Source organism: Microcebus murinus, chromosome 21 (assembly GCF_040939455.1).
Source record: "Microcebus murinus isolate Inina chromosome 21, M.murinus_Inina_mat1.0, whole genome shotgun sequence".
Lineage (NCBI taxonomy): Eukaryota > Metazoa > Chordata > Mammalia > Primates > Cheirogaleidae > Microcebus > Microcebus murinus.
The window spans coordinates 39094806-39120571 of record NC_134124.1 but is presented as its reverse complement, the minus strand read 5'-3'; the positions used below and the strand labels follow the sequence as shown (position 1 = coordinate 39120571).

Sequence of the window (25766 nt, the reverse complement as noted above, 5' to 3'; positions counted from 1 at the left end):
TATTTTTTTGTTTTGTTTTGTATTTAACAACAGTCAGATATTTATGTACAGCTTCATCAAGAGCCTCTGACGACAAATACGCCTTCAGAGGCCAGCCGAAGCTGTGGGAAACCCCCGCGTCAGCACTCAGACCTGTTTCCGATGGAGAGAAATCGCTCCGGGGACTGAGCTAGCCTGATCATGAAGCCAGTTCCCTTCTCCCAGAGCCTTCTGCTAGCTAACTTTCAACCTGCACTGGCCTTCCTGGGACTGTGCCCTGCCTTCGTTTTTCCTCATGAAGCAATCCCTCAAGATTCAGCCTTGGCCCTCTCTCCTGAGTGAGGGAGGAAAGGCAGAAACAGGCAGAAAGCCATTTAATTCTTACATTGGAAACCAGAGCCTAGTTTTTGAAATAGAGCTTGGCAGTATCTCATTTAGAACTCACTTTATAAAATTTGTTCTTTTTATTTGCTGTCAGAGTTATCTACATGGATTTGAAATGTTTAGATAAATTGGTATTGGAGAGGGATCCAACTGGAGAATAGACAATGAAGTTTGGGCAGAGTTCCCCACCCTTCAGAAAAGGAGTCTTGGATGGTATAAATCCACTTAGATGTCTATGGGAGAGAGAGAAGGGAGAAGATCATAAATGCTAAAAGCAAAGCAAAGACAGCTAACATTAAGAAATAGAACATGGGAACTGAGTCCTGAAATTTTAGTCCTGGTTCTCGTGTGTTCTCGCGAGTAACCTTGAATGAGAACTTCAGTGTTTTGTACCTGTTCCCCTGTTTAAAATGAGGGGATTGAAGCATATGTGAGATCCTTTTTAGCTCTACTAATTCAGTGATTTTAATTCAAATATACCAGGTATAACCAAGAAGGAAAAAGATGGTCCTGCTTTATATTAAAATGTTTAAAAATGTAACGAAGCTATTACCTTTTATACATTTTATAAATATTCTTTGATATGTATTATATTTGGCTTCCATTGCTACAAACATTTTTGGACACATTGTTTTGAGATTTAGATCTGTTTTGAGCCTTGATAAAACATTGCTCACACTTTGTATTGATTGGCATGTGTAGAGGGACATATAAATCCAAAATGGTATAATCCAGCCTAATAATTTGCCTCATTCTATGGACTTGGCACCCAGGATTTTTGGCTTCTTAATAAACTCAAGTCCACCCTGGCTATAATTCCGTATGTTCATAAAATACACCACTGACCACCTCTCAGTCCAAAGATGAGCTCCAAAACCTCCTCATTTTAAGTAATGGCAACATCCTTAGAAGGTTCAATGTATAATATCTGAGCAGTTTCTTTTAAAATTCGCCATTTTACATTATAATACTCAGAGTGTGTGAGTAGGCAGAACTCTGGCCTACTCAGAAGGTCTGCGTTCATACCCCGCTTCAACACACAGCCAAGACTGCTGTGTGCTGCTGTGTTAGGCGTGCGGGCAGAGCCACGTGCAGGAGCCATGTGTAGGCTGTGGGTCATTTACTTAACTTCATTAGGCTTCATTTTCATCATTTTGTGGACCGGGATTAATGGTTCCTACTCCTCACAATTACCATGAGCATTAGATAAGAAAGCTCCTAACGAAAGAAAAAATAGACAAAGGGGACTACATCAAAATTTAAAACTCTGTGCTTTCAAGAATGCAAAAAGGCAGGCCACAGAAAGACAGAAAATAGCTTTTTGCAAATCATATATCTGATAAGGGACTGGTCATCCAGAATATATAGGGAATGCTTACAACTCAATTAAAGATGTATAATGGATTTGAATAAACATTTCTCCAAAGAAGATATACAGATATCTAATAATCACATGAAAGATGTTCCAAACCATCAGGGAAATGCAAATCAAAACTTTGATGAGATACTAGTTAATACCCAGTAAGATGGCTATAATCAAAAAGATAGACCATAACAAATGTTGACAAGGATATAGAGAAATTGGAACCCTCATACACTATTAATGGGAATGTAAAATTGTGCAGCCACTTTGGGAAACAGTTTAGCAGTTCTTTAAAAAGTTAGACACAATTACCATATGGCCCAGGAATTCCATTCCTAGATACGCAGCCAAGAGAAATGAAAATGTGCACACACAAACTTATACACAAGTGCTTATAACACCATTATTTATTCATAATCGTCGAAAAGTGGAGACAACCCAGATATCCATCACATGATGAATGGATGAATAAAATGTGGATATTACACTGGAATAATAATAGAATATTAGGCAGTAAAAACAAAAGAACTGCTGATACGTATCGTGGTGTGGATGAATGTTGAAATTATGCTAAGTGAAAGAAGCCAGTCACAAAAGGCTGCGTACATTGCAGGATTTCATATATGAACTATCCAGAATTTTTAAATCTGTAGAGTTGGAAAGCAGATTAATGGTTGCTAGAGTGTGAGTATGGGGGAGGGATTTAGGGGAAAACGAGGAGTGGCTGCTTACAGGGGAAGGTTTCTTTTTAAGGTGATGAAATGTTTTAATCTTAGCAATAATGGTTGCACAACTGTGAAATACTAAAACTGTTGAAGTGTGCATTTTAAATGGATGAATTGTATGGTGTGTGAATTACGTATCAATATGGATGTTTAAGAGAATGCGAGGAAGTGTATAGCCCTTATGCACATAGTTGGGGCACTTCATCTTTCTCCTCTCTTCTTTCTCTGGCTCTCAGCATGCAGGGAGATGGATTTTCTGTCTGTAGCAGGCTGTCATAGGGTGTTGGCTCATTGTAGGAATGAATTTTGTGTATATTATGATAAGGATCACTTCCATTTTTATTGTGCTTCAGTTTTCAAAGCAGTAATATCTGCTCACCTTGTTTAACCCTTTTTTGTACTATGGACAGCCTATGATCCTGAGGAGAAATACAAAAGGGGCCCAAATGCCTCCCTGGAGCCTTTCTGGGAGGAGAGAGAATTTCAGGATGTCAGCCACAGCCATGGAAATATCACAGATGGAGGGGTTAGGGGAAGATGAGAGTTCTTTGCTATCTACTTTTGTAAGTTTAAGCTGGTATTTGGAAGATCCAAATCCCAAGCTGGTTCTGATTTTTTTAAATTTCCCTCTTCACCCCAGGATTCCCACACACACACCCTATGCCAAAAGTCTTTTGAGTTTGAAAATTCTCAAACATGCAGTAAAGTTGAATGATAATAAGTACAGTGGACTCCCATATGCCTTCTATCTGGATTCAACAATTTTGCCACACTTGTTGTCTCTATCTCTGAGCACAAGAACGCACACACACGCCTCCCTCAGCATTACATCGTATCATATACACATACATTTTCTCTTTTGCTGAGTGATTTGAAAGCTAGTTCCATATACAGAAATACCTCACACCTAAATTTGTAACATGAATCTCCTACTAAAGTATGGACATTCTTCAATGTAAACAGTATCATCAGAGAACAATGAACAATAATTCTATAATATCACCTAAAATCCAGTACATGTCCCAGTGTTCCCAGTAGTTCACAGGATTTTAAACCATTGTTTGCTTTTTTTCTTTAGTTGGTAACTTTACACTTAGAGTTTTTTCCAGTAATACTTAATTAAGCACCACTTAGTATATAAACTTAAGTGTATCTGTTCAACTCCCTTGACACCCTCATCTTCTATAAATGAGGAGACTATTATTATCTTATTAGGCAACATGCCCCCGAGGTCCTGTTGCTCCAGGCAGCCCTCTTCCAGCTAAGCTGCTTATCTGGGTATCTCCTGGGCATCCCGGTCTGATTGGACAGCCCTAAGAGCCAGCCAGCCCTGAGTAGGTTCCTACCCATTCTTTATCTAGGGTCCCCAGTGCCAGGGGCTTTTGAGGAAGTAGAAATGGGACTGTGAGAGCTATTTTCAGTATTTTGAAAAGCCAAGCAGAAATAAAACATTTAAGACTTGGGAAGATTACATTGGCCAACTAATCAAGATTTTTTGGTTTTTAACCAAATGATGTTTTCTCAGAGTGGAATGGCATACTGGTTTGCCAGACTGCATCAGAAGCTCTGATTCCCTTTGAATTATTAAAACAATAAGATAAATTAGTGCATTTTGTTGGGTAGGAGGGGTTTTTCAAGATCTAGTCTGTAAGAGAGAAAGTGAAAGCTAAAGGAATTCTTGGGGATCAGGAAGTAGAGAGCTCTGGCCAGGGGTGCTTCTGAGCCCACTTCTTGACTGCGCATCAGCAGTGGAGGATTCCTCCGGAGGTGTTCTTGCAATTTGTCCTGAGGGCTGTATTTTTACAGCTGACCTTTCTCACTTGCAAACATAACAGCTGCTATGTGTTGAATTTGGGGGGTTCCATACTGTGACTGTAAAATTAAGTTGATTTTTGGTTCTGAGCTCTTAGTTTTGATCCATCTTGCTTCTCAGTTAGCTATGCGGGACTAGGGAGGGAAGGGAATGTGAAATATCCTAAGGTATGTATTTTGTAAAATTAAATGTTGTTGATGTTTTGTGATGGCTTCTATCAGTCAACAAATATTCATCAACCCTTTGCCAAGTTCCTAGTGGTGTGCGAATCAAAGAGGTACAAGCCAGGCCTTCAGCAGACTGACATGGAATAGTCGGGGAGGTAGGATGAAAAAGTAACTAGACTAGAGGGTGGTGGGTATGTACATGGTTCAGTAAGTTCCGCAAGGTTTCAGGAGAATACAATGTGAGAGAAGGCTCCAGGTAAGGGTTAGGCTTTGAGCTGGGCCTTGAAGGTTGGAACTCCCAAGTGTAGGAAAAGAAAACAAGAGAAGGCATTCCAGAATTTCACCTCTCTGGTGAAAAGGACCAAGAGAGCTATAGCAACTAATGTTGACTACATTATCTATAATTTTTAGGCACCTTTGAATCTACCCTTTTGACGCCCACAAGATTGTTATGAGATGAATATAATCCCATTTTACAAGTGAGGTTGTTGAGGCTCAGAAAAGTGGATTGACTTAAGTTAATCGGACATCGTTTAACCTTGCTGTGCTCAGTTTTTGTCTACATCCTGAGGTTTATAATATACTTCATAAGTCTGGGAGCAGAGAGGAAGATGATACAGGTGCATCCAACTTTATAGAAAGTATCTCTACTTTCATATTGAGCAGTTTCCAAAAGCAATTTTGCTTTTTGTCTACTTCATTACAACTGCATTCTCAGATAGCATGGCTTCTTTCTCTGTACATCCTGGGACCTGGTCAGCCAGCATCACTATGATTCTTACTCTTAAACTGGCTTCTAGTAAAATCACGGGGATGAGATTTTACTCGCAGATGAACTTCTGGTTCCATCTCCGGACTTATCATTGGGAAAGGAGCAACTAACAGATAGCTTCTTTCTTCCTGGCCTCTACTTTTCCCTAAACTGTAAAGGGAAATTAAAAGTTGGCCTCCACTTGCTTTTATTCAGCTGTCCAGTAAAAAAAAAAAAAAAAAAAAAAAAATCAGTGTTAAGCTAGAAATATCTATATCTTATTGTTGCAGGACAAAATTATTGAGTTCCTAATTACAAATAAGTAAACTGCTATGGGAGTCTTTTTGTTTTAATTTGCTACTAAAAGTATTTGTGTTTAACCTATTAATCCTCTTTGGAAGAGGCTATACCTAATTCTGCCTAGCATTTCATTTAAAAGAAATAAATTTGGCTTTAAAAAGGATTTTTTAAATATTTCACTTTCATAAAAGGTACACACATATAACATTTATGTTTTTCTGGTTAACTTTAGCTCTAAGCATTGAATTGATATATTTTAAAGCACAAATTCAGAACCAATCTTTTAGAGGTAACTATTTCAAGTGTCTGTACCCAAATATTAGTTTATGTATACTCTAATCCCACTTGCCTTTTTCCTCTTTCTTTTAATGATAACCTGTGGAAATAAAACATTGTGCTTCAGTGCCTTGATAGCTAGGCTGAAATCATGGTAAGCTGAGTTGTCTTTAGCCCTTAGCAGCGTGGGCCTAGAAACAGGGCAGTCCAATGGAAGGAGCTTAGGATGCGTGTTCTAAAGCATAGGAATTCACTCCTGGTCCATTCACTAGTTGCATCACTTCCCCTTCTCTGGGTTTTATCTTTAAAATACAATAAAACCCCACAAAGTCGGTGGTGTTATGTGCTTTGAAATCTTTAGAAGTGTAATATAAACATTAGTTATTGTAAGCTAAATACAAGTGAACCAATTAGACAACCACTATAGATTTTCCTTTAATAAAAAATATTTCTGGGCCAGGTGTGGTGTCTCACGCCTATAATCCTAGCACTTTGGGAGGCTAAAGAGGGAGGATGGCTTGAGGCTAGGAGTTCTAGACTAGCCCAAGCAACAATAGCGAGACCCTGTCTCTACAAAAAAACCACACACAAAAAAATTTAGCTGGTACAGTGGTGCATGCCGATAGTCCTAGCTACTAGGGAAACTAAGGAAAGAAGATTGCATGAGGTCAGGAGTTTGAGGCTGCAGTGAGCTATAATGATGCCACTGCACTGTAGCCTGGGTGACAAGAGTGAGACTCTGTCTCAAAAAAAAAAAAAAAAGGTTTCTGGACATATAATATTATAGGCCTTTGAATATAGATATCTTGAACTTTAAATAATCATTAACTATTAAAATTGTAATTTGTATTAAATGGATATTTGAGTGTCAAAGAGATTAGCAACAAGTGATTTTATTGTAGAATAACTTGTAAAGAATTATTTTATTTCAGTAAGGGTATAAGAATACATTTTATCTTTCAAAATATCTGTGTAAAAAAGTTTGTAATATGAACAATGGCAACTGCTTGATTAAATCGTGATTTTAGGCCAGGCGCAGTGGCTCACGCCTATAATCCTAGCACTCTGGGAGGCCAAGGTGGGCGGGTTGCTTGAGATTAATAGTTCGAAACCAGCCTGAGCAAGAGCGAGACCCCATCTCTACTATAAATAGAAAGAAATTAATTGGCCCACTAATATATATATAAAAAATTAGCTGGGCGTGGTGGCGCATGCCTGTAGTCCCAGCTACTCGGGAGGCTGAGGCAGGAGGATCGCTGAGCCCAGGAGTTTGAGGTTGCTGTGAGCTAGGCTGACGCCATGGCACTCACTCTAGCCTGGGCAACAAAGTGAGACTCTGTCTCAAAATAATAATAATAATAATAAAAAAATAATAAATCGTGATTTTATTTTATGGTCACCAGCTGCCCAACTATCAAAAAATTATGCTTCCAAAATCTCCTGATGTCGATTCCACACGAAGAACAATTGAGTTGCCCTGCATGTGTCACTCACGACAGCCCTTTTATAAAACTGTGATTTTTTTTTAATAAAAAGAACATTCTTACCTGTTTTGAAATTAACTTCTTAAAAGGACAGCTGATGTAGCTTTTCCTCTAGTGTGTCCCAGGTTCCCTTCAGTTCAGCTGTGCACGTGCCTGTGCTGTTGCTGGGCTTTCTCCCGCCTCTAGACTCTGTTCGACAGGCCCTGCTTGTCAAAGCCTGTTTCCTTGCCCATGGGATTGGCACGGTATTCCTACCAGTCTTTCTAACTTAAGCAATTACCTCCTTTGAGAATTGGATTCTGACTCACTCCTTTCTAATAAGGCTGAGGTGCAAATGAAATTATGTAAATGAAAATCTGAAAGCACCGTGCAGGTTTGAGGTGGTTTGTACTATGGAGTACAAGTACAAGTACTATGTACTTGAGAGTGGAGGAATAACTTGGTCCAAACAATGCTTTAGGACAATTAAAATGGCAAATATAAAACTTCCCCTGATTTTTAATGTTTTCAAATGAGCTATAACATATGCAGAAAAGACCATAAACCATATGTAATTTAAAGAACAATTATGATATAAACACCCAGGTGAAAAAAATATCCTATTGCCCTTTACGCATCTCATGTTTTGCTCTCTGACTACAGCCCTAAAGTAACTACTTTTTCATTATAGCATCAGACTGGTGTATGGATCCCTAAACAATATAATTCCATTTGCCCGGCTTTGAACTCTTATAAATGGAATTATGCCATGTATTATCTTTTGCGCCTTCTTTTGCTCTACATTGTGAAGGTTACCCATGTTGTCGTGTGCCGCTGAAGTTTGTTTGTATTGGATATACCTCAATTTCTCCTCTACTATCGATGGATATTTGTAGCACTTCCAGTTTTGGACTGTAATAAAGAGTGCTGGTTGGAGCATTGCTGCATGCATCTCCTGGGGTTCATGTGCAACATTTCTCTGGGTCAGTATTTCTCAACCTTTTTTTCATTATCATTTCTCCTAGGGAAAAAATTTAATACTGGAATTTTAGAATTTAAATTTAATTAATACTGAAGAATAGGATTTTATTGGGTATGGTGAGCTTTGGAGGGCCACCCACTTTTGTTCCTTGGGTCGGGGGGTGACATCACCCCCATTGGGAACACACACTGTAGTTTGTTTACCTGGGACCAGAATTGCTGGATCATAGAAAATGCGCATCTTCAACTTTATTAGATCATGACAAACTGTCTTCCAAAGCAATGTACCAATTTACCTGGTTACCAGTAGTATATGGGAGTTTCTGTGTCTTTTTATATCCTTGCCAAAATCTGGATACTGTCATATTTTTTAATTTTTACCAATCTGTTAAGTGTTTAACAGTATCACATTAGGCTTTTAATTGGCACTTTCCTGATCAACATGAGGTTAAACATGTTATATTTAATACTTATATGGATTCTTCTTTCCAGATGGTTCATTTCTCTACTTCAACTCTAAAAATTCTTGTATGTTCTACTTAATGTAAACTGTTAAAAGGAAGCACAATAGAATGACCTAGTTATTTACTTGAAAAATAGGATGGATCCCAGCAACCTGTGTTCTGATCCCAGATGTTTGACTTGGTCAGAGTCCGATACTTTTGGGCCTCAGCATCTTCATTTGCTAAACAAAAGTATTGGCTGGGTTAGAGCAGTGGTTCTCAACCTTGGCTGCCCATCAGAATCATCTGGGATGCTTTTTTAAAAATACTAGTGTTTAGACCACACCTGCACTAGAAAGCCTGATTTAGTTGGGTTGGAGATTACTATATTCCTTCCAACATAACATTCTATGATAATGATAGAATAAGTCATTCATGCCTAGATTTCATGGTTTTGACCATCTTCCTTATCTGTACCCTGAATTAAGTCCACCAGAGGACTATTTCTTTGTAGGACTATGATTGTTTCCATAAATGAATTATAAAAGGCAGGAAACCCCTTAATTTAGCTCATAGGGGAAACTTGGTGTTAACATTCAAAATACTTTTTTGTAGCTGGTTTATTTTCAACATTAATAGAGTTTTCTTACATTGATACTTACCATGACAAAATGTACATCCAAGGACAATATTAAGACATCATAAATGAGCCTTTGAAAGAATGAGACACATGCTAGGTCATGGTGTGTGGACAGATTACAAGCCTGACAAAGGCTGAATTCATGAATTCCTGACTTTTGACTTCCTCCTGTAAGATTCTACCCCATTACCAGAGGCCCTAGCTCTAAATCCAGTCAGTCAATGGCCGGCTCAGGCCTGGAGCCCTGGCACAGTCACGGTGAGCCAACTGTGCTCTGGGAGGAGTTGGTTAAAACTATTGCTCTCCTGGCCTGGGCCATGGGTCGCTGGCTGCTGGGGAAGTATGAGAGGGCATCACGCCATTCTATCTGTCTGTCTTCAGAGGACTCCATAATAAAACGTTTTCTAAAATTCACTGTCCAACAGGTTATTGGCATTTTCTAGTGCCCATCTGCCACTCATAACTGTATCACATGTGGTCAGTATCGGACACTTGGGTGCATCTTATATTTTTCAGAGTGTATTTACTTACATTTATTTAGTTATCATCATAGCAATCATTTTCAATGAAAACCCTTTTGTAGCCATCTGTACCCTGGTTACAAATAACAGAAACCAAAAGCTTGAACTGATTTTGGCATAGAAGAGTATTGCTTGATGAAACCAGGCCATAGGGTCCTGGCCCCAAGGATCCTAAATTGGGAGATTTACTGTTAAGACCATCTTTGTCTTTACTGCTCATCTCAGTTCTCTCTCTGTTGGCTTTATTCTCTCTCTCACTGCCAATAGGTTCTCTTTTTTTCCCTTGTACCAAGACACATGGCCTCAAGTAACTCCAAAATCTCATTCTTCCTTTAAGAAATCTTTCTGAGTGGCAGCAAAAGGAAAATCCGAGATAAGGACTATGATTGGCCAGGCCTGGGTCACATGCCTTCTGGGACTGCTTACACTACTAGACAGGGAAGGACTGCTGTGATTGGCCAGCTTGGGCCAGTGGTGGGGTGTGGCGATTGGCAGCCTCCCTCAGAACCACATGGTTGGAGTGATGGGGGACAGACTCCCCAAAGGGAGGGGCTGATGTGGGAGGATGGATGTTGGACACACATGACAGAGGTTCATTTTTAAGCCCATTCTACTCTTAATTCTATCCCCACGTTTGTTCCCATCCCTTTCAAACAATTCTGCTTTTCTATGGACAATTCATATTAAGGAGTTTAGTACAAATCATGAAATTCCAGTCCCCAGGTTTGCCCTTAAGCTTGACTCACCCTGCTTTCTAGATTTACCCGTCTTCTCACCTAACCACAAATACCAGGAAAAAAACTCTTTATTCATTGAATCTTTTAGCAAATTGGCTGCATAGTCTCCCTCACCACTGTCTCCTTACAGAGAGAAAGAAAGAAGTGTCTCTGAGATGGGAGCATAGCCCTGCTCCCGCTCCCCAGAGCACACAAGTCTGTTCGAGGTTAAGGCTCAGCTGCTCTTCCGTCCAAGCTCCTGCCACCATTGTGAGGCCGCGCCTCTTGGGGTGGGGAAGAGCCATGCCCTGGCTGCTTCTGCTGACCAAGTGTGGATTCAGGAGCACGAGAGCCTGAGGTCAGTGTGCAGCTTCATCTTTCAGCCCAGGTGGCCGTGGTCAGTGACAGCATCTCTGCCTCAGGACGAGAGCCTTTAGTGTCCTTGGCAGTCTTAAAAATTACTTGCCAGGATGAAACTTGTTGATAAACCCAGGTCTGTAATGAGGAACATAAGCAACACAGTGTAGGCCTTGCACAAATGAACAGTTGTGGAGTATTATGGGCCTCTGTGGATTATTTGACTGAAGAGAATGATGGGGGGGGGGGGAGCTGGTTGCTGTTGAACAAATTGCTACCAGATGTAGATTTCAATAAATGCTACACTGTTGTTCCCCTGCCTGAAGGTGCTATGAATTTCTTGAGGCAAGAGAACAATCAGTAAACTGGGATCTGTTCCAATATGAATGGAGCCTCCTGGTGTTCCCTGTCTCTGGATGTTTGTCCACAAAATGCAAGGCAGACCCTGGGGGCCTCTCCCCCCTACTTGACATCTTACACCAGAGTAATATACTTAAAATGTAGTAACCAGACCCCATGGAACCTGAAAGAAGCCCAGAACTGTATTTAAAATGTCACAAAAAGAAAATGGCATGGTTGCGGGACTGGGGTGGGGGGTGCCATATGATGTGATGAACAAAGCCTGCTATCCTTCCCTCACTGAACTCATAAATAGGAGGGGGAGGCGGCATAAAGCAGTAATGCAGTGGACGAGTCTTCGAAGGCGCTGGGCAGGAATGCAGTGTGAACTTGTAACATAGAGGCTGCTGCATCTGCCTTCACCAACTGCAGCCACAGGTGGCCAAAATGGGAGGCCGAGAATTTGAGGCTGAAAGGTCCCAGGGCCTTTACAGTACTTAGCCATACCATGAAGGGGATGGAAAGGAGAGAGATTGAGCCTGAGAAGGGGAGAGGGAGTACATTTGATTTTAGTTGAGTGTACTGAAAGCGTCTCATGTTCCATAGGATGGAGTGATTCTAGATGGAGTGATTTTCCTGGCCCTTCTCTTGCTTATGGCTCTTTAGTAGAAAATCGAGCACCAAACAGATGGTTGGCCTAAATCTAACAAATATGTTTGAATCACCAGTTAACTATGTGGTTTTCTAATCCTCTCTTCCCAATTAGATGTTAAGCTTCTGGAGGGCAAGGACCCGTTTGTACCCTCATAGACTAAAAGGTGCTTTGCACATAAGTACTCAGAAAAATATGCATTAGTTGAATGGTAGGGCAGAAAAACCAACTGTATACAAAAAACATGCTAACTACTGAGACAACATTTTTATTCTGAATTGTATGTAAGAGTTGAACAGGCATGGAAAGCCCTGGAGTTGAAGTAAATTCAACAGTATCGAGTTTGTGTTTGGCCCTCAATTGACAAATCTCTGCTTTCTCTTGGACTCCTGGGGCCTCCCCATCTCACGCGGTCCATTTCTCCTTTGGACAGTGAGGTAATGGCTAACCTCTGAAATCTTGCTATGTCCCAGACATTGTACTAAGCATTTATTTGGATTATCCCGTTAAATCTTCATAACCACTTTGTTTCACAGATGAAGAAATTGAGGCGTATGGAGGCTGAGTGAGCTGTCCAAGGCCATGCAGCTAGTGGGGTTAGAGCAGGCAGTTTGGCTCCAGAGCCCGGGCTCTTCACTGCTGTGCAGTGCCTCTTGCACATATTGGTTGGGCCTGCATATAGGTCGTCGAATTCTTCTTAAATGGCAGGCCTTCATATGTTTAACCACGGTTTTTGTATTCCCCAAACCTCCGTTCTCTAGATTTGTGCTTTGGTAGGTCACCGTGTTCCTGTCTCTTGAAAAACTCGATTTTGCCAGTGTATAAAGGCTCTGGGACTAACTCCCACAGACCAAACTCACAAGAGATTGACATATGAACTGGGCAGCTCAGTTTGTTGTGTCACTCCCCACATGTAGATGGGGAGACAGCTGGTAATTGGAAGGCTCAGAGTTCGCCTCCTGGAGCTGTGACACCTCCCTTCCACAGAGGCCTGTTCTCCAGGGGACAGCCTTGCCAACTGCTAGACAGTTGCAACTCCACATGGGCCCTGCTACCATCTGTGAACAGTTTTCTAGAGTTACATAGGTTCTAGGTTTCTTAGTTAGAATCATATTTTCTGAGACCACTGCTTTGTCATTTTGACTGCGATTGGAATTGCCTGTCTCCTCAACTGCGTTTGTGCGGTCTCCTCGGTGAATGACTTCCATGTATGGCTGCTGGCCTGCAGGCACGCCAGCTCTTACTAATGCCCTCCTTCAAGGCTAATCTTATTTTCAAGATCTGCAGAGAGACCTCAGTACACCCCCATCATATGTGCTAAGTACAGTCATTATGGCACAGGAAAATCTCGAATACCTTATCAGAAACCCAAGAGGAATATTCCTTTGATCTTAACGGGATGAAAAAGACAAATTAGATGCATACATTTAAAAACCAAAGCTTCTCGGCCGGGCGCGGTAGCTCATGCCTGTAATCCTAGCACTTTGGGAGGCCGAGGCGGGTGGATTGCTCAAGGTAAGGAGTTTGAAACCAGCCTGAGTGAGACCCCGTCTCTACCAAAAATAGAAAGAAATTAATTGACCAACTAAAAATATATATACAAAAAATTGGCCGGGCATGGTGGCGCAGCCTGTAGTCCCAGCTACTCGGGAGGCTGAGGCAGGAGGATCGCTTGAGCCCAGGAGATTGAGGTTGCTGTGAGCGAGGCTGATGCCATGGCACTCACTCTAGCCTGGGCAACAAAGTGAGATTCTGTCTCAAAAAAAAAAAAAAAACAAAGCTTCTGAATTTTTACCAAGGAGGGTGTCTGCCCTTTGAAAAGGGCAGGTCAGGTATGGGAACTTCATGAAATAGAAGTAAAGGTCAACATTTCAAGGCCTGATCACATGAGATGGGGCCCTGGGTAGCATCTACCTGCCAGAGTTCAGCGCGAGGGAGATGATGGGCCTCCTGGTGTGTGAGTATATCATGGTACAAAGGGCCTCTCCCACCTAACGTGAGTGTGGCTTCTGTGCCAAGAGGAAACCCTCAGAGTTCTGCGCTCAGCAGGAGTTTTTTGTTGGACTTTGAAGACAGCCAAGTTTGTAATTCCTACGTACCATAAGAACTGGTATCCGCAGAAGATATAATATTTTTTAAAAATGAAATTCCATTTTTATGAAATGTTCAGAATAGGCAAACCCACAGAGACATAAAAATAGATTAGCATTTACCAGGGACTTGGGAGTTGCTGGGGAAATAGGGCGTGACTTGATTACACAACTCTAGATATACCAGCACCCACCAAATTGTACACTTTATTATTTTTTCTTTTTTCTTTCATATTTTTTCTACATCAGAAGAATGAGAAAATTGTACACTTTAAATGAGTGGATTTATGGTATATGAATGAATTCTATCTCAGTAAAGCTGTTACTTTAAAAATGAAGGAGAGATGAAACCCATGAAAAGGTTCACTAGGCACTGCAGCAAACAATAGGATAGGGAAAGGACTGAGGGCTCCCTGCTAATCTGATCCAGTAGGGTTCTGTGGAGTAGCCCTGGAGGAATGGAGAACCAGATAACATAGCTTGATTACCTAGGCTTGAGATCCAAAGTAAAGGCCGTTTTAAAAGCTGAGTCATCTTAGAGTTGCAGTTCCTTAGGATTGGGGGACTGAAGTTGTTAGAGTAGAAGAAATGAATGCTTTTGTGGATAGGAGACAATTATTGCAGATGTTAGTGTTAAGACCTGTTCTCTGGTATTTTTTTAAAGCACAGTAACATCTCCCTGTTACCAGCAATATTCCACATTTCACCAGCCTTCATTAAGCACCTACTGTGTGCCAGTTGCCAACCCAAGGGCAGACCAGTTCTTATCTGCCAGAAGTGCATGTTCTCATGGGCAGGTGCAGTGGCAGCCTAGTGAGGAGCAGGCCCAGTTACTGCTGACCTGAGCAATCTGTTAAAACCCAAAAAGGGTGTTAGAAGCAAATAATCCCTTCTTTCTTGCCAAGCATGGAGTAGTTATAGCTGTGACCACTATGCCTGGAGAGAGTCACACTCAAATTGGAAGATTCCCTGTATACTAAAAGGAGGGATTGGTCAGTTTGATGTTGAGGGGGCTGAGAGTTCTCTGGCTCCCCTCAAAGGAGAAAAGATGGGGGCATGGACCTTCTTGCATGTGCCTGAGCACAGAGTGTCCTTAAAGTGTGTAAAGGCCTGTCCACAAGCTTCATTTACCTCTTTTCCACCTAGAAACAAACCAAGAAGTTTCAGAGTGATTCTCAGCATGATCCAGAGCCATCTTCATGAAAGATAATACCAGAAAATTCAGAGGGATGAAAAGATTTGCTTGCTAAAAAGATTATTTCCCAGCCTCAGCTGTCCCCTGAGCCAACAATAGCAAAACCTCAGCCAGTATGTAATGAGTGAGAGAGAACAGCTAGAAAAGGGGGGAGAAGTAGGCAGGAGGAGGCTATTTAAAAGATCCTAAAGTGCTGCAGCTGTTTTGGCTAATTTTTCTCATTTCAGTGATGTTCCAGGCTCTTTGTCTTCTATGTGGGACAAATTCATTTGGCTCTTTCATGAGTCTTTCTGCCCACGAATAATCTCTCTTGGAGTAGCCTGTATGAAAATAGACAATTCATGTTGCATTGTGTATCGGCAGTTGTGTGTCCCTTCCCTGGCTAGGCTGCCCTGTGTCTGCTTGCATCCGGCATCTGGAGTCCGGAGCAGGCATGGAAAACCACTGGCAGCTGGCCCTGGTCAGCTGACTGTTCCATCTTAAAGAGTTCTGGATTTCATAGATGTAACCTTTTCTCACAGGGTTTTATGAGAATTTTCTAGGAAAAAGTAGACAATATTAGAGAAAGTTCCATGTAAATAAGTGTTACTATGATTTCAACCTGGATCTTGCTAAATTGAGCTTTTCCATTTAGATAGCATTTTCTTTACTATCTTGCCAGCAGATCTGACCAGCGTTTTTATTAAGATTTCCCTAGAGAGACACTGAGCTCTTTAAAAGAGAAACTAGAATGGATATCCATTGTTTTTCCTGCCTAGGAAAATTTACTCTTCCCAATAGTTACCTTGATTTTACCCAAAGACCATCCAGGACCTTACTGTCATCCCATGTGGTTTTCTGATGGAAATCACAGCTTAGGGTCGGAGCATGGTAGTCAGGGCTCAGGACGATCAGCACATCGTATTTCCCTGGCCATAATGATCAGCTCAGAAATGGCCATATGACCCAATCATAATCAACAAGATCTGATGGGACTTGGGCGAGGAGACCAGGATTAGGACTTGGAGCTTGACAATGCAAGGTCTGGGCTGGGGCAGCCTTCAGTGATCGTGAATGGAGAGCCAGTTTGAATGTGGAGGCCACACATGGAAGAAATCCGAGCCTGGCTGGGTTGAGAGAGAGGGTGGTCATGGTGATTCCTTTAGGCCCTGACACAGGCTGCCCTGAAAGCACCATTATCCTGGGTTTTTCTAGGCATGGGAGCCAGCGGTTTCCCTTTTGACTTGAGTAAGTCAGGGTTGAATTTTCTGTCCCTTGCAACCATAGGTTCTAACTAATTCAGGAGCAGCATTTCACTGATACCCAAAATCTGGCAGAGTACGTGGCAGATAGAGGAAGCTCAGTATATGTTTACTGAATAAATTCTCATTGAGTTAAACAGATACTTATCAAACACCTGTGAGGAACAAGGCATCATCTGGATCCTGTACAGCTCCCTGTCTAGTACAGCAGCCACTACCACATGCAGCAAGTTAAATTTAAGTTAATGAAAATTAAATGTAACAAAAAGTTGACTTCCTAGATTGTACAACCCACATTTCAAGCTCTTAATGGCCACATGTAGCCAGCGGCTGCCACACTGGACACCACAAATATAGAACATTTTCATCATTATAGAAAGTTCTATAGGCTAGCACTGCTATAGAGAATATAAACATGCAGAAGACTCAGACTGGGCCTCTGAGCAGCTCTATTTTTGCAGTTGTTTCTCGCAATGTTATCAAAACTATAGTGAACATGTGGAAAGATAGCCTGACTTACTGAAAAAGACTAGTTTATAAAACATCAGCTTTATTTCTCTCAAGTATAATTATTTGCACATGGATTCTAATCAAGGAGGTTTTTTTTTTTTTTTTTGAAAGTTACTGTATAGATAGAGCCACACATTATACAAGGTAAGGTATGCCTAAATGTTCTTTTTTTTTTTTTTGAGACAGAGTCTCGCTTTGTTGCCCAGGCTAGAGTGAGTGCCATGGCGTCAGCCTAGCTCACAGCAACCTCAAACTCCTGGGCTCAAGCAATCCTCCTGCCTCAGCCTCCCAAGTAGCTGGGACTACAAGCATGCACCACCATACCCGGCTAATTTTTTCTATATATATTTTAGTTGGCCAATTAATTTCTTTTCTATTTATAGTAGAGACGGGGTCTTGCTCTTGCTCAGGCTGGTTTCGAACTCCTGACCTTGAGCAATCTGTCCACCTCGGCCTCCCAGAGTGCTAGGATTACAGGCGTGAGCCACCGTGCCCGGCCTCTAAATGTTCTTTTATATGTGAAGAACTAGAACTCACTGGGTCTAGAAACTGAAGTTATATAGAATACCTTATTGAATTTTGCAGACTTTTTAGGAAATAAGTTATTGATTTTTAAGTGAAACCTCACTCAAGTAACTAAGTCCTAAAATTTCTCACAGGACTTGTCCCATCTCCTTACCCAGTAAGACTGACACATGGCACCCACAATGACAATTCTGAAATAATGTGGTTCAGAGTGGTCCATTTCTGGCAGATGATTTCTGGACATCCAAAGGCTCCTCTTCTGCTCTTTCCTGTTCCCCACCTGGCCGCTCGCTCTCCCTTCCTTCAGAGGAGGCTGAGTCTGTTCTGGCCTCCCACACACTCATTTTGAAGAAGTATGAATGCAGTCTCACCACAGTTCCTTCCTCAAGGGGGGTGTGTTTCTCTTAAGAGTGAGAAGCTGACCACGAGCTTGCCAACATGCTGCTCCTTGTTGGCCTGGAAACCGGGAGCCCTGGTAAAGCTGAATGGATTCCGCCCTCCTCAGATTTAGCCCAAGCTTGCTGCAACCATATTTTCAGCCTGATACCCTTAGTTCTTGAGTTAAGGCTCCAAACTAATCAAGCTAGTTTGCTCACCGTCCCAGAGCATCTCTGTCCTTGGGCTCTCAGCCTTTCCTGCCATCAGCCCCACCTGTGGTTAATTGTTTCTCCTCAGAACTTACCTCAAGTACCTAACCTGTCCCATGATGCTCTTTCAAACCATTTAAGCGAGAAATTCTTTATCTCTCCTTTGAGTTTCTACAGCATTACCTGTGCTGTTCTTTATTTTTTTTTATTTTTTATTTTTTGGTAACCACTTTATTAAGGTATAATTCATATATCCTCCAATTCACTCTTTTAAAATGTACAAGTCAGTGATTTTTAACATATTCATTGAGTTGTGAAGCCATCACCATGATCTGTTTAGAACATTTTCACGCCCCCCAAAAGAAACCCTGCACCCTTGAGCAGTCAGCTCTTAGTTCTTCCAATACTACTCCCCAGACCCGAGTCCTGAGCAGTGCCTAATCTTTCTGTCTGTATGGATTTGCCTATTCTGGACATTTCATGTGAATAGGGCCCTACCGTATATTGTCTTTTCTGACTGGCTTCTTCCATTTAGCATGTTTTCAAGGTTCATCCAACTACAGCATGTAACAGAACATCTTTCCTTTTTAAGGCCAAGTAATATTCCATCATGTGGCTATACCACATTTTGTTTATTCAGTTAATAGACATTTGTGTTGTTTCCACTTTTTGGCTATTATGAATATGCTCCTATGAACATTTGTGTACAGTTGTTGTTGTGGAAATACATTTTCAGTTGTTTGAGTATATACTGTGTTTCCCCGAAAATAAGACAAGGTCTTATATTTATTTTTCCTCAAGAAGACGCCCTAGGGCTTATTTTCAGGGGATGTGTTAATTTTTTTAAGTACGGTACAACAATCTACATTTATTCAAATATAGTTAAGTCGTTTTCTTCTGGAACATCATCATAACTCTCCAAACCCTGAATTCCATCCTGAATTTCTTGCGACTCTATTTCTTTTAGAACCATTGGCCTCAATCTCTCATGTGGAGCAGTAGAGCTCTCATGGGGCAGATGAGAAGGGCTGCTCGTCGTCTTTCCGGCTCCATGTCGAAATGCATGGGTTGTGCAAATGCACTGCACGGCCACGCCCATCACTAGGTCTTATTTTCGGGGTAGGGCTTCTATTGCACAAATGCTTAGAAATCCTGCTAGGGTTTATTTTATGGGTAGGTCTTATTTTCGGGGAAACACAGTACCTAGAGGTGGAATTGCTGGGTCATGTTGTAATTCTATTTTGTTCTATTTTGGGGGCAACATTGTATATTCCGATATTTAAACCCATGGTGTTTAGCTTATCACTACTCCATCTTGCCTTTCCCAAGAAATCTAAACCCTTGAGGGCTGAAAAGAAGCTGATTTGTCTTTCTACACCCCATCCCCCAGTACCTAACCCTGTATCTAACAAAAGTCACAATCACTATTTGGACTGAAAATGTAATGGAAAGTAGTAGACTCTTGGGAAGTTCTCTTCCTGGTTTAACCTTAAACCTCTGTCACCTTTTTTCTGCTGCATCTGTACAATTTTTAGAAAGTATTTGGCCTCTCTGAGGCCCCGGTTTGGAAGTGAACTAATGTGTAAACACAGATGATTGGTGAATGACACCCCATGGGGCTGAACATGCTGAGGAAGAGGTACTTTGGGGCATAAAGAAAGGGCAGTTTCCAGCGTGTCTCCTTCCAGACAACAGCACTTACTGTTCTGTTGCTGAAGCACCATTGCTGTGGGGTAATAGTGCAGCCCTGCAAAGCGGAGCTTCACGGGTTCACTTACCACCGATAATTAAAATGCCATTAAAAGGAAATGATGTCATCCTGCCTTTTCTCCCTTGATCAGATCCCAAGAATACAACTTAGGAAAGCAAGAGGAAAGATGTCAGGTTTATGAAACGGAGCTCGTGCAGCTGTCCCTGGGTCTACCTTGCTGTGGGGTTGGAAGTGTTGTGACACTTCCGAACGCTTGCAGCGGGCAGGACAATACTAGGCTCCACTGCCGGTAAATGCTGGTTCTTTCTCAGTTGGCAAATCACTGGGCTGACAAGCAGCTGCCTTGGAGTGAGCACTGTGGCAGCGCTGGCTTTTGATCCCCCGCAGCAGATGGCAGCCGTGAGTGATGACAGACATGAGACAGAGGTTGTGCTCCCTAATCTGAAATGAGAATTTCAAGTGAAAGATAACTGGAATCTCTTCTTGGGGCATAATTGGTCTTTCATGAGCCGTTATCCAGGGTTCTTACAGTACCTGGAAGAATTGTTCTTCACCCAGGAGTTCAATAAACACTAAATGAATGAAAGAATTTGTATTCTTGGCTTCTGAATGCGAGGGAAAACACAGTTCCAAAACATACGTTAAAAGCTTTAAATTGCATACCATTTAGTAAGCACATAGTAACTGTGCTAGTCCAGGGATGACAAATAGACTGCATTTTGGGTGCACCTCTGATTAATTGCCTGTGGCTGGTTGGAGGGTTGCTTTGGGAAGGATTTTTGAGGCCAGTTTCAGGCTCAGCATGAAAATGGGTTATATAATGAATTGGTGACATTTGTCATAAATACCTGAGAGAATGTGAAGTGGTGGCACTTGTGTTGAATATCTTCCCTAGCCCCTGAACTCCTTGAAGAGCAAGGGTTGTGTTTAGTGGTCCCCAATCTTTTTGGCACCAGGGACCTTTTTCATGGAAGACAGTTTTTCCATGGATTGGGAGGTGGAGGGTGGGGTGGGAGGGTGGTTCCAGGATGATTTAAGCACATTACATTTATTGTGCACTTTATTTCCATTACTATTACATTGTAATATATGATGAAATCATTATACAACTCACCATAGGTTGGGGACCCCTGTGACTTAGATAATATCCTCAGGACCCAGTGTATTGCCTGCCATGGATTAAGTAACCAATGAGTATATATATTGGTTGAGTGAACGATTTGATTTCCTAGGCTTGGAATTGGCCTGTGATTCTAAGTGAATGAGCACACCTTCAATGCCTTAATAGTAAATGAAAATTTCGCAGCAGAAACATTTCCTAGAGTACTGTGATTTTATGGAACTAGTTTCTTGTTTTCAAAAACAATCCTCCATCTTGCTACAACAAGATAATCCCATTTCAAAAGTTTCAAATTTAAATTGGCCACTTAAAGCCAATTTCCTCATTTTCTATTTCAGTGTTCTAGAGAGGCACCTTTGCATTTTAAGTGGAACATAGGCCTGGAAGTCAGATTTAGGTTTTACTTAACAACTAGCTCAGCCATTAACACGCTGTGTGACCTTAGCTAGTCACTTCTCCACTCTGGGAATCATTTTCCTCTATAAAAACTGGAGAACTATAGCAAATGAGCTCTTTGATTCTATGAAACCCAGGGTAGAGTATGAAAAAGAGAACTGGTTTCAACAACAGAATCTGTCTTCAGCCTGCTGATCACTTCTCTATGATTTTAGCTTCACTTTCTAACCTAGGAGCAAGGATCTGAGAGTGAGGAGAGGGAATGACTTTTAAAAAACAAAACAAAACAATGATCATTATGGTGAAATGTCAACATAATGGAAGCCCTTTCTGATATCTCTGCAGAACGTTACATGGGATCTGCCCTGTATTCCTAGGTGATTGTGGTGTGTAATATGTAAAAATGTAGTCTGTCATTTCACACACATGTCCTGGCCGACATTCACATGGAGAATCTGACAAATATATGTTTTTATATATTATGTACATTCTTCCTGATTCCAAAAAAAAGATTTAAGATAAAATCATAGAAATAATTAACTCTAGAAGCCTTTAGAATAAGAATAAAAAGGCAAGAGCCAAGTTTAAAAAACAAAGTGATGATGTTAGGAAACTCAACTATAAAAAGCTTCCAAAGTTCAACATGAAATGTAACATCATGGTTCTTGGCAACCAAGTGAAAAAGGAAGTAGTGGAATACCTAGCTGTCATTGTCTGATAATAGCTAGGGTTTTGGGGGGAAAGGAAAAATGTAAGCACAATTTTTCACTCCACCCTAGGCTTGTTCTGATAGCCTTTATCAAGGCAGTAGCCAGCAGTTGACAGTGAAACCATTGAACTGCAAACTAGAGTGCCAACATAAACCAAGCCTCATTAAATTGTTTGGTAGGCTTTAGCCAGGCCCGTTATAATAACCGTAGATGACATGTATGTGTCAGACGCTGTTCTAACCACCTTGCACAGATCAATACACCAAATACTTACAAGAGCCCTGAATTAGGAACAATGCTCAGGGGTTTGTGATCTTATCCACTGCACCACACTGCCTCTCACGTATCTGAAATCATAGGAGATTTACCTTACTGCAGATACACAGCTCAGCATCCCAGCTTTGCGTGATAGCAAGATAGAATGTCTCCTTTAAAGTGATAATAACCAGTTAACATGTAGGCAGCCACAGTGCTGTATAACCAAGGGGATCGGTTATTCACTCACTGTGTCCACTGGTTCTTTTGGCACTGTTTTAAGGTGACATCTTGAATTCTAAAGTAACAGTACAGGCTCTATCTGAGCATTCTTTTGCATCTTTTGGTTGTGGCAGGAAGAGCATCATCTGAGCTGTGTGTCCTCTTGTCCTTGGATATCTTAGATTGCCTCAGGGATGCTAAATCTGCCACATCAACTTCTCTCATGTGCCAGTTCGCTCAGTGGGGGTGGCTGCCTGGAATACTGTGTTGAGAAGGATTCTCAGGCCCAGCTCAAATGTAGTGAAAGAGAGGGCCGTGACTGAGTAGTAATGCCTCCCCGGGCATGGGAGAAGGTAGCACAAGGGTGTGTCTTTGCCAGCCATGGCCCAATTTAAGGTCAGGGGTACAAGGCTTCTGAGATTATTTTCCCTTTAGATTACTTTCCATTCAAGAGGAGAACAGAATGTAGTGATTCACATAATTCATTTCACAAAAATGTAATGAATTCCTACTTTGTGAAAAACATAATAGAAAGATGAATAAGTTATAGCCCTGGTCCCCTCATTTTATTCCAGGTAAGGACATGTAAGTTTTAACAAATGTAATGACTATTCTTATAAAGTCCTGAGAAAACACAAATGAAAGAGCCACTGTCTATGACTGGACAGGCCAGACAGGTCAGGCTGCACGGGAGGGTGCCAGCTGGTTCAAACTCTAATTCCATCCATATGTGCGCAGCCTATAGGGGGTGTATCTTGAGAGCTGCCTGGTACAACCAACATCCCCAGTGGGGCTTTTTTGCAACTTTCCCTTTCAGAATACATACAGTGCCACCATTAGTAAGACATCTCTTTTTAATCTTGATAAAGTTACACACCCAGGAAGGAGGGATGGAACTAACTTTTCATGATGGATCAATATTTTAGAAGTTTAGCTGTGGGTAAGACCTTTGGGGAGGATGAAGGCCAGGGCAGAGTTTGCGAAAGCCAGGAATATAGGGAGTGAGTCCCAGGTAGATAGAATAGAATGCTGAAAGGGAAAATTAGAAATGTCAGAGACAGCCAGTACTGGCATTTTATCCAAGGCCAGTCTATGTCACTTAAGAAATGTATTCTCCACAGGGATATGAAACTACAAGGAACAATGATTGGGGTCAGAAATGGCATCACCAGGGCTGGGAAACCAAAAATAAAGTCATTTTGGAGCTTTGCATTCAGAGAGCTTTGCGTTAATCCTGTTTAGGATTGCCACACTATCTTTTCTTCCCTAAAAAGAAGTCAGAAAGGTTTCTCTTTTCCTTTCTCATTGCCCTCTGAAGACAGGCATCCAAAATCCCTTTTTGCAGGTGAAGAAATTGAGTTCTTGGTCTAAGATCGCCCAGTGAATTGAACAGACTCGAAAACAAACACTTAATCTTTCTTACTCCACCATTTACTATTAAATGTAATGTTCAGAATGAGGAGAATCCTTCTTGGTTTTAAAAAACTGATGCTTTATACCATATTTAATCCCCAGAAACAAAATATTAAAACCAAGAGGACACTTTGGAGATTATCTTATCCAGTGTTCTTATTTAAAAGATGTGGAATCTGAATCCAAGGGACACTCCAAATAACTCAAGGAATATGGTCATTATGTTGGGCAAACCCTATCAGATATTGGTGTAAGCAAAGAATTCATGCGGAAGACCCCCAAGGCAATCACCGCCGCATCAAAAATAAACAAATGGGATCTGATCAAATTAAAAAGTTTCTGCACTGCCAAGGAAACGATCATTAGAGCAATTAGACAACCCACAGAGTGGGAGAAAATATTCACTCTCTACACTTCTGATAAAGGTCTAATAACAAGAATCTATCTAGAACTTAAAAGAATAAACAAGAAAAAATCAAACAACCCCATCAAGAAATGGGCATTGGAAATGAACAGAAACTTCTCCAAAGAAGACAGAATAATGGCCTGCAAACATATAAAACAATGTTCAACATCTCTAATCATTAGAGAAATGCAAATCAAAACCACAATGAGGCCGGGCGCAGTGGCTCACGCCTGTAATCCTAGCTCTCTGGGAGGCCGAGGCGGGTGGATTGCTCAACGTCAGGAGTTCGAAACCAGCCTGAGCAAGACCCCGTCTCTACTATAAACAGAAAGAAATTAATTGGCCAACTAATATATATAGAAAAAAATTAGCCAGGCATGGTGGCGCATGCCTGTAGTCCCAGCTACTCGGGAGGCTGAGGCAGGAGGATCGCTTGAGCCCAGGAGACTGAGGTTGCTGTGAGCTAGGCTGACGCCACCGCACTCACTCTAGCCTGGGCAACAAAGTGAGACTCTGTCTCAAAAAAAAAACAAAACCACAATGAGATACCACCTAACCCCAGTGAGAACGGCCTGTATCAAGAAATCCCCAAACAACAAATGCCGGCGAGGATGTGGAGAGACAGGAACACTCCTACACTGCTGGTGGGACTGCAAATTAGTGCATCCTTTGTGGAAAAGAATTGGAGATACCTCAAACAGCTTGAAATAGAATTACCATTCAACCCAGCAATAGCATTGTTGGGCATCTCCCCAAAAGAACATAGTCTCTCTATTATAAAGACACCTGCACCCGGATGTTTATGGCAGCACAATTCGCTATTGCACGGTCATGGAAACTACCCAAGTGCCCGTCAGTTCATGAGTGGATAACTAAAATGTGGTGTATGCTCACAATGGAATATTACTCAATCCTAAGAAACAACAGTGAGCTAGCACCGTTTATGCTATCCTGGATTAAGCTTAAGCCTATAATACAAAGCGAGATGACACAAGATCTGGAAAATGGGCTACACATCTACTTGCCATCAAATTGGTACTGACTGGCTAAAACTATGGTGCCCCCAAAACGGTAGTGTTCAACAAGGAGTTGGGGGGAGACCTACATCTTAAGGAAATGGCGAGCATTGTGGGGGGGAAGGGATTACCTCTATCCCTTTTTAGGGAGAGGCAAAGGTATACATTGTAACCAAAATGTCTGAAAAAAAAATCTGTAATCGGGAAGTGGGCAGGTGGAAGGGGGGAGGAAGGGAAGGGCGTGTACTCACACAGTGGGTTCGGTGCACACCACCTGGAGGCGGGGCATGCTAGATGCTCTGGCATAGTGGGGGGGTAGGGGCAAGATATGTAATCCTAACAATATCTGTACCCCCATAATATGAGGTGATAAAAAAATAAAATAAAAAAAAATAAACAAAAAACTTTGAAAAACTAAGAAAACCATATAAAGTGCTTATTGCAGTATATTGGAAATCGTAAGCAATCCGTGTTAGCTATTTTCATTATTTTCAATTAA

The 25766-nt window shown here is 41.5% G+C and overlaps 1 protein-coding gene and 1 non-coding gene across 10 annotated transcripts in view; one reads left to right on the top strand and one right to left on the bottom strand.

Annotated features, from left to right (window-relative positions):
- ATG7 (autophagy related 7) overlaps positions 1-25766 on the top strand; it is a 256593-nt gene that overhangs the window by 149649 nt on the left and 81178 nt on the right. For 8 of the 9 annotated variants that reach the window (XM_075996337.1, XM_075996335.1, XM_075996336.1 and 5 more), the window contains one exon: positions 23948-25672. The exons of the other annotated variant lie outside the window; for it this stretch is intronic. In XM_075996337.1, the coding sequence (XP_075852452.1) occupies positions 23948-24025 (78 nt within the window). In that variant the 3' untranslated portion in view covers positions 24026-25672. Of the gene's footprint in view, positions 1-23947; positions 25673-25766 lie in introns of those variants that run through there. 9 annotated transcript variants of the gene reach the window in all.
- On the bottom strand, positions 7075-7265 carry LOC142863442 (U11 spliceosomal RNA). Its single transcript, XR_012914208.1, has one exon. It is a non-coding gene; the product is annotated as a U11 spliceosomal RNA (small nuclear RNA).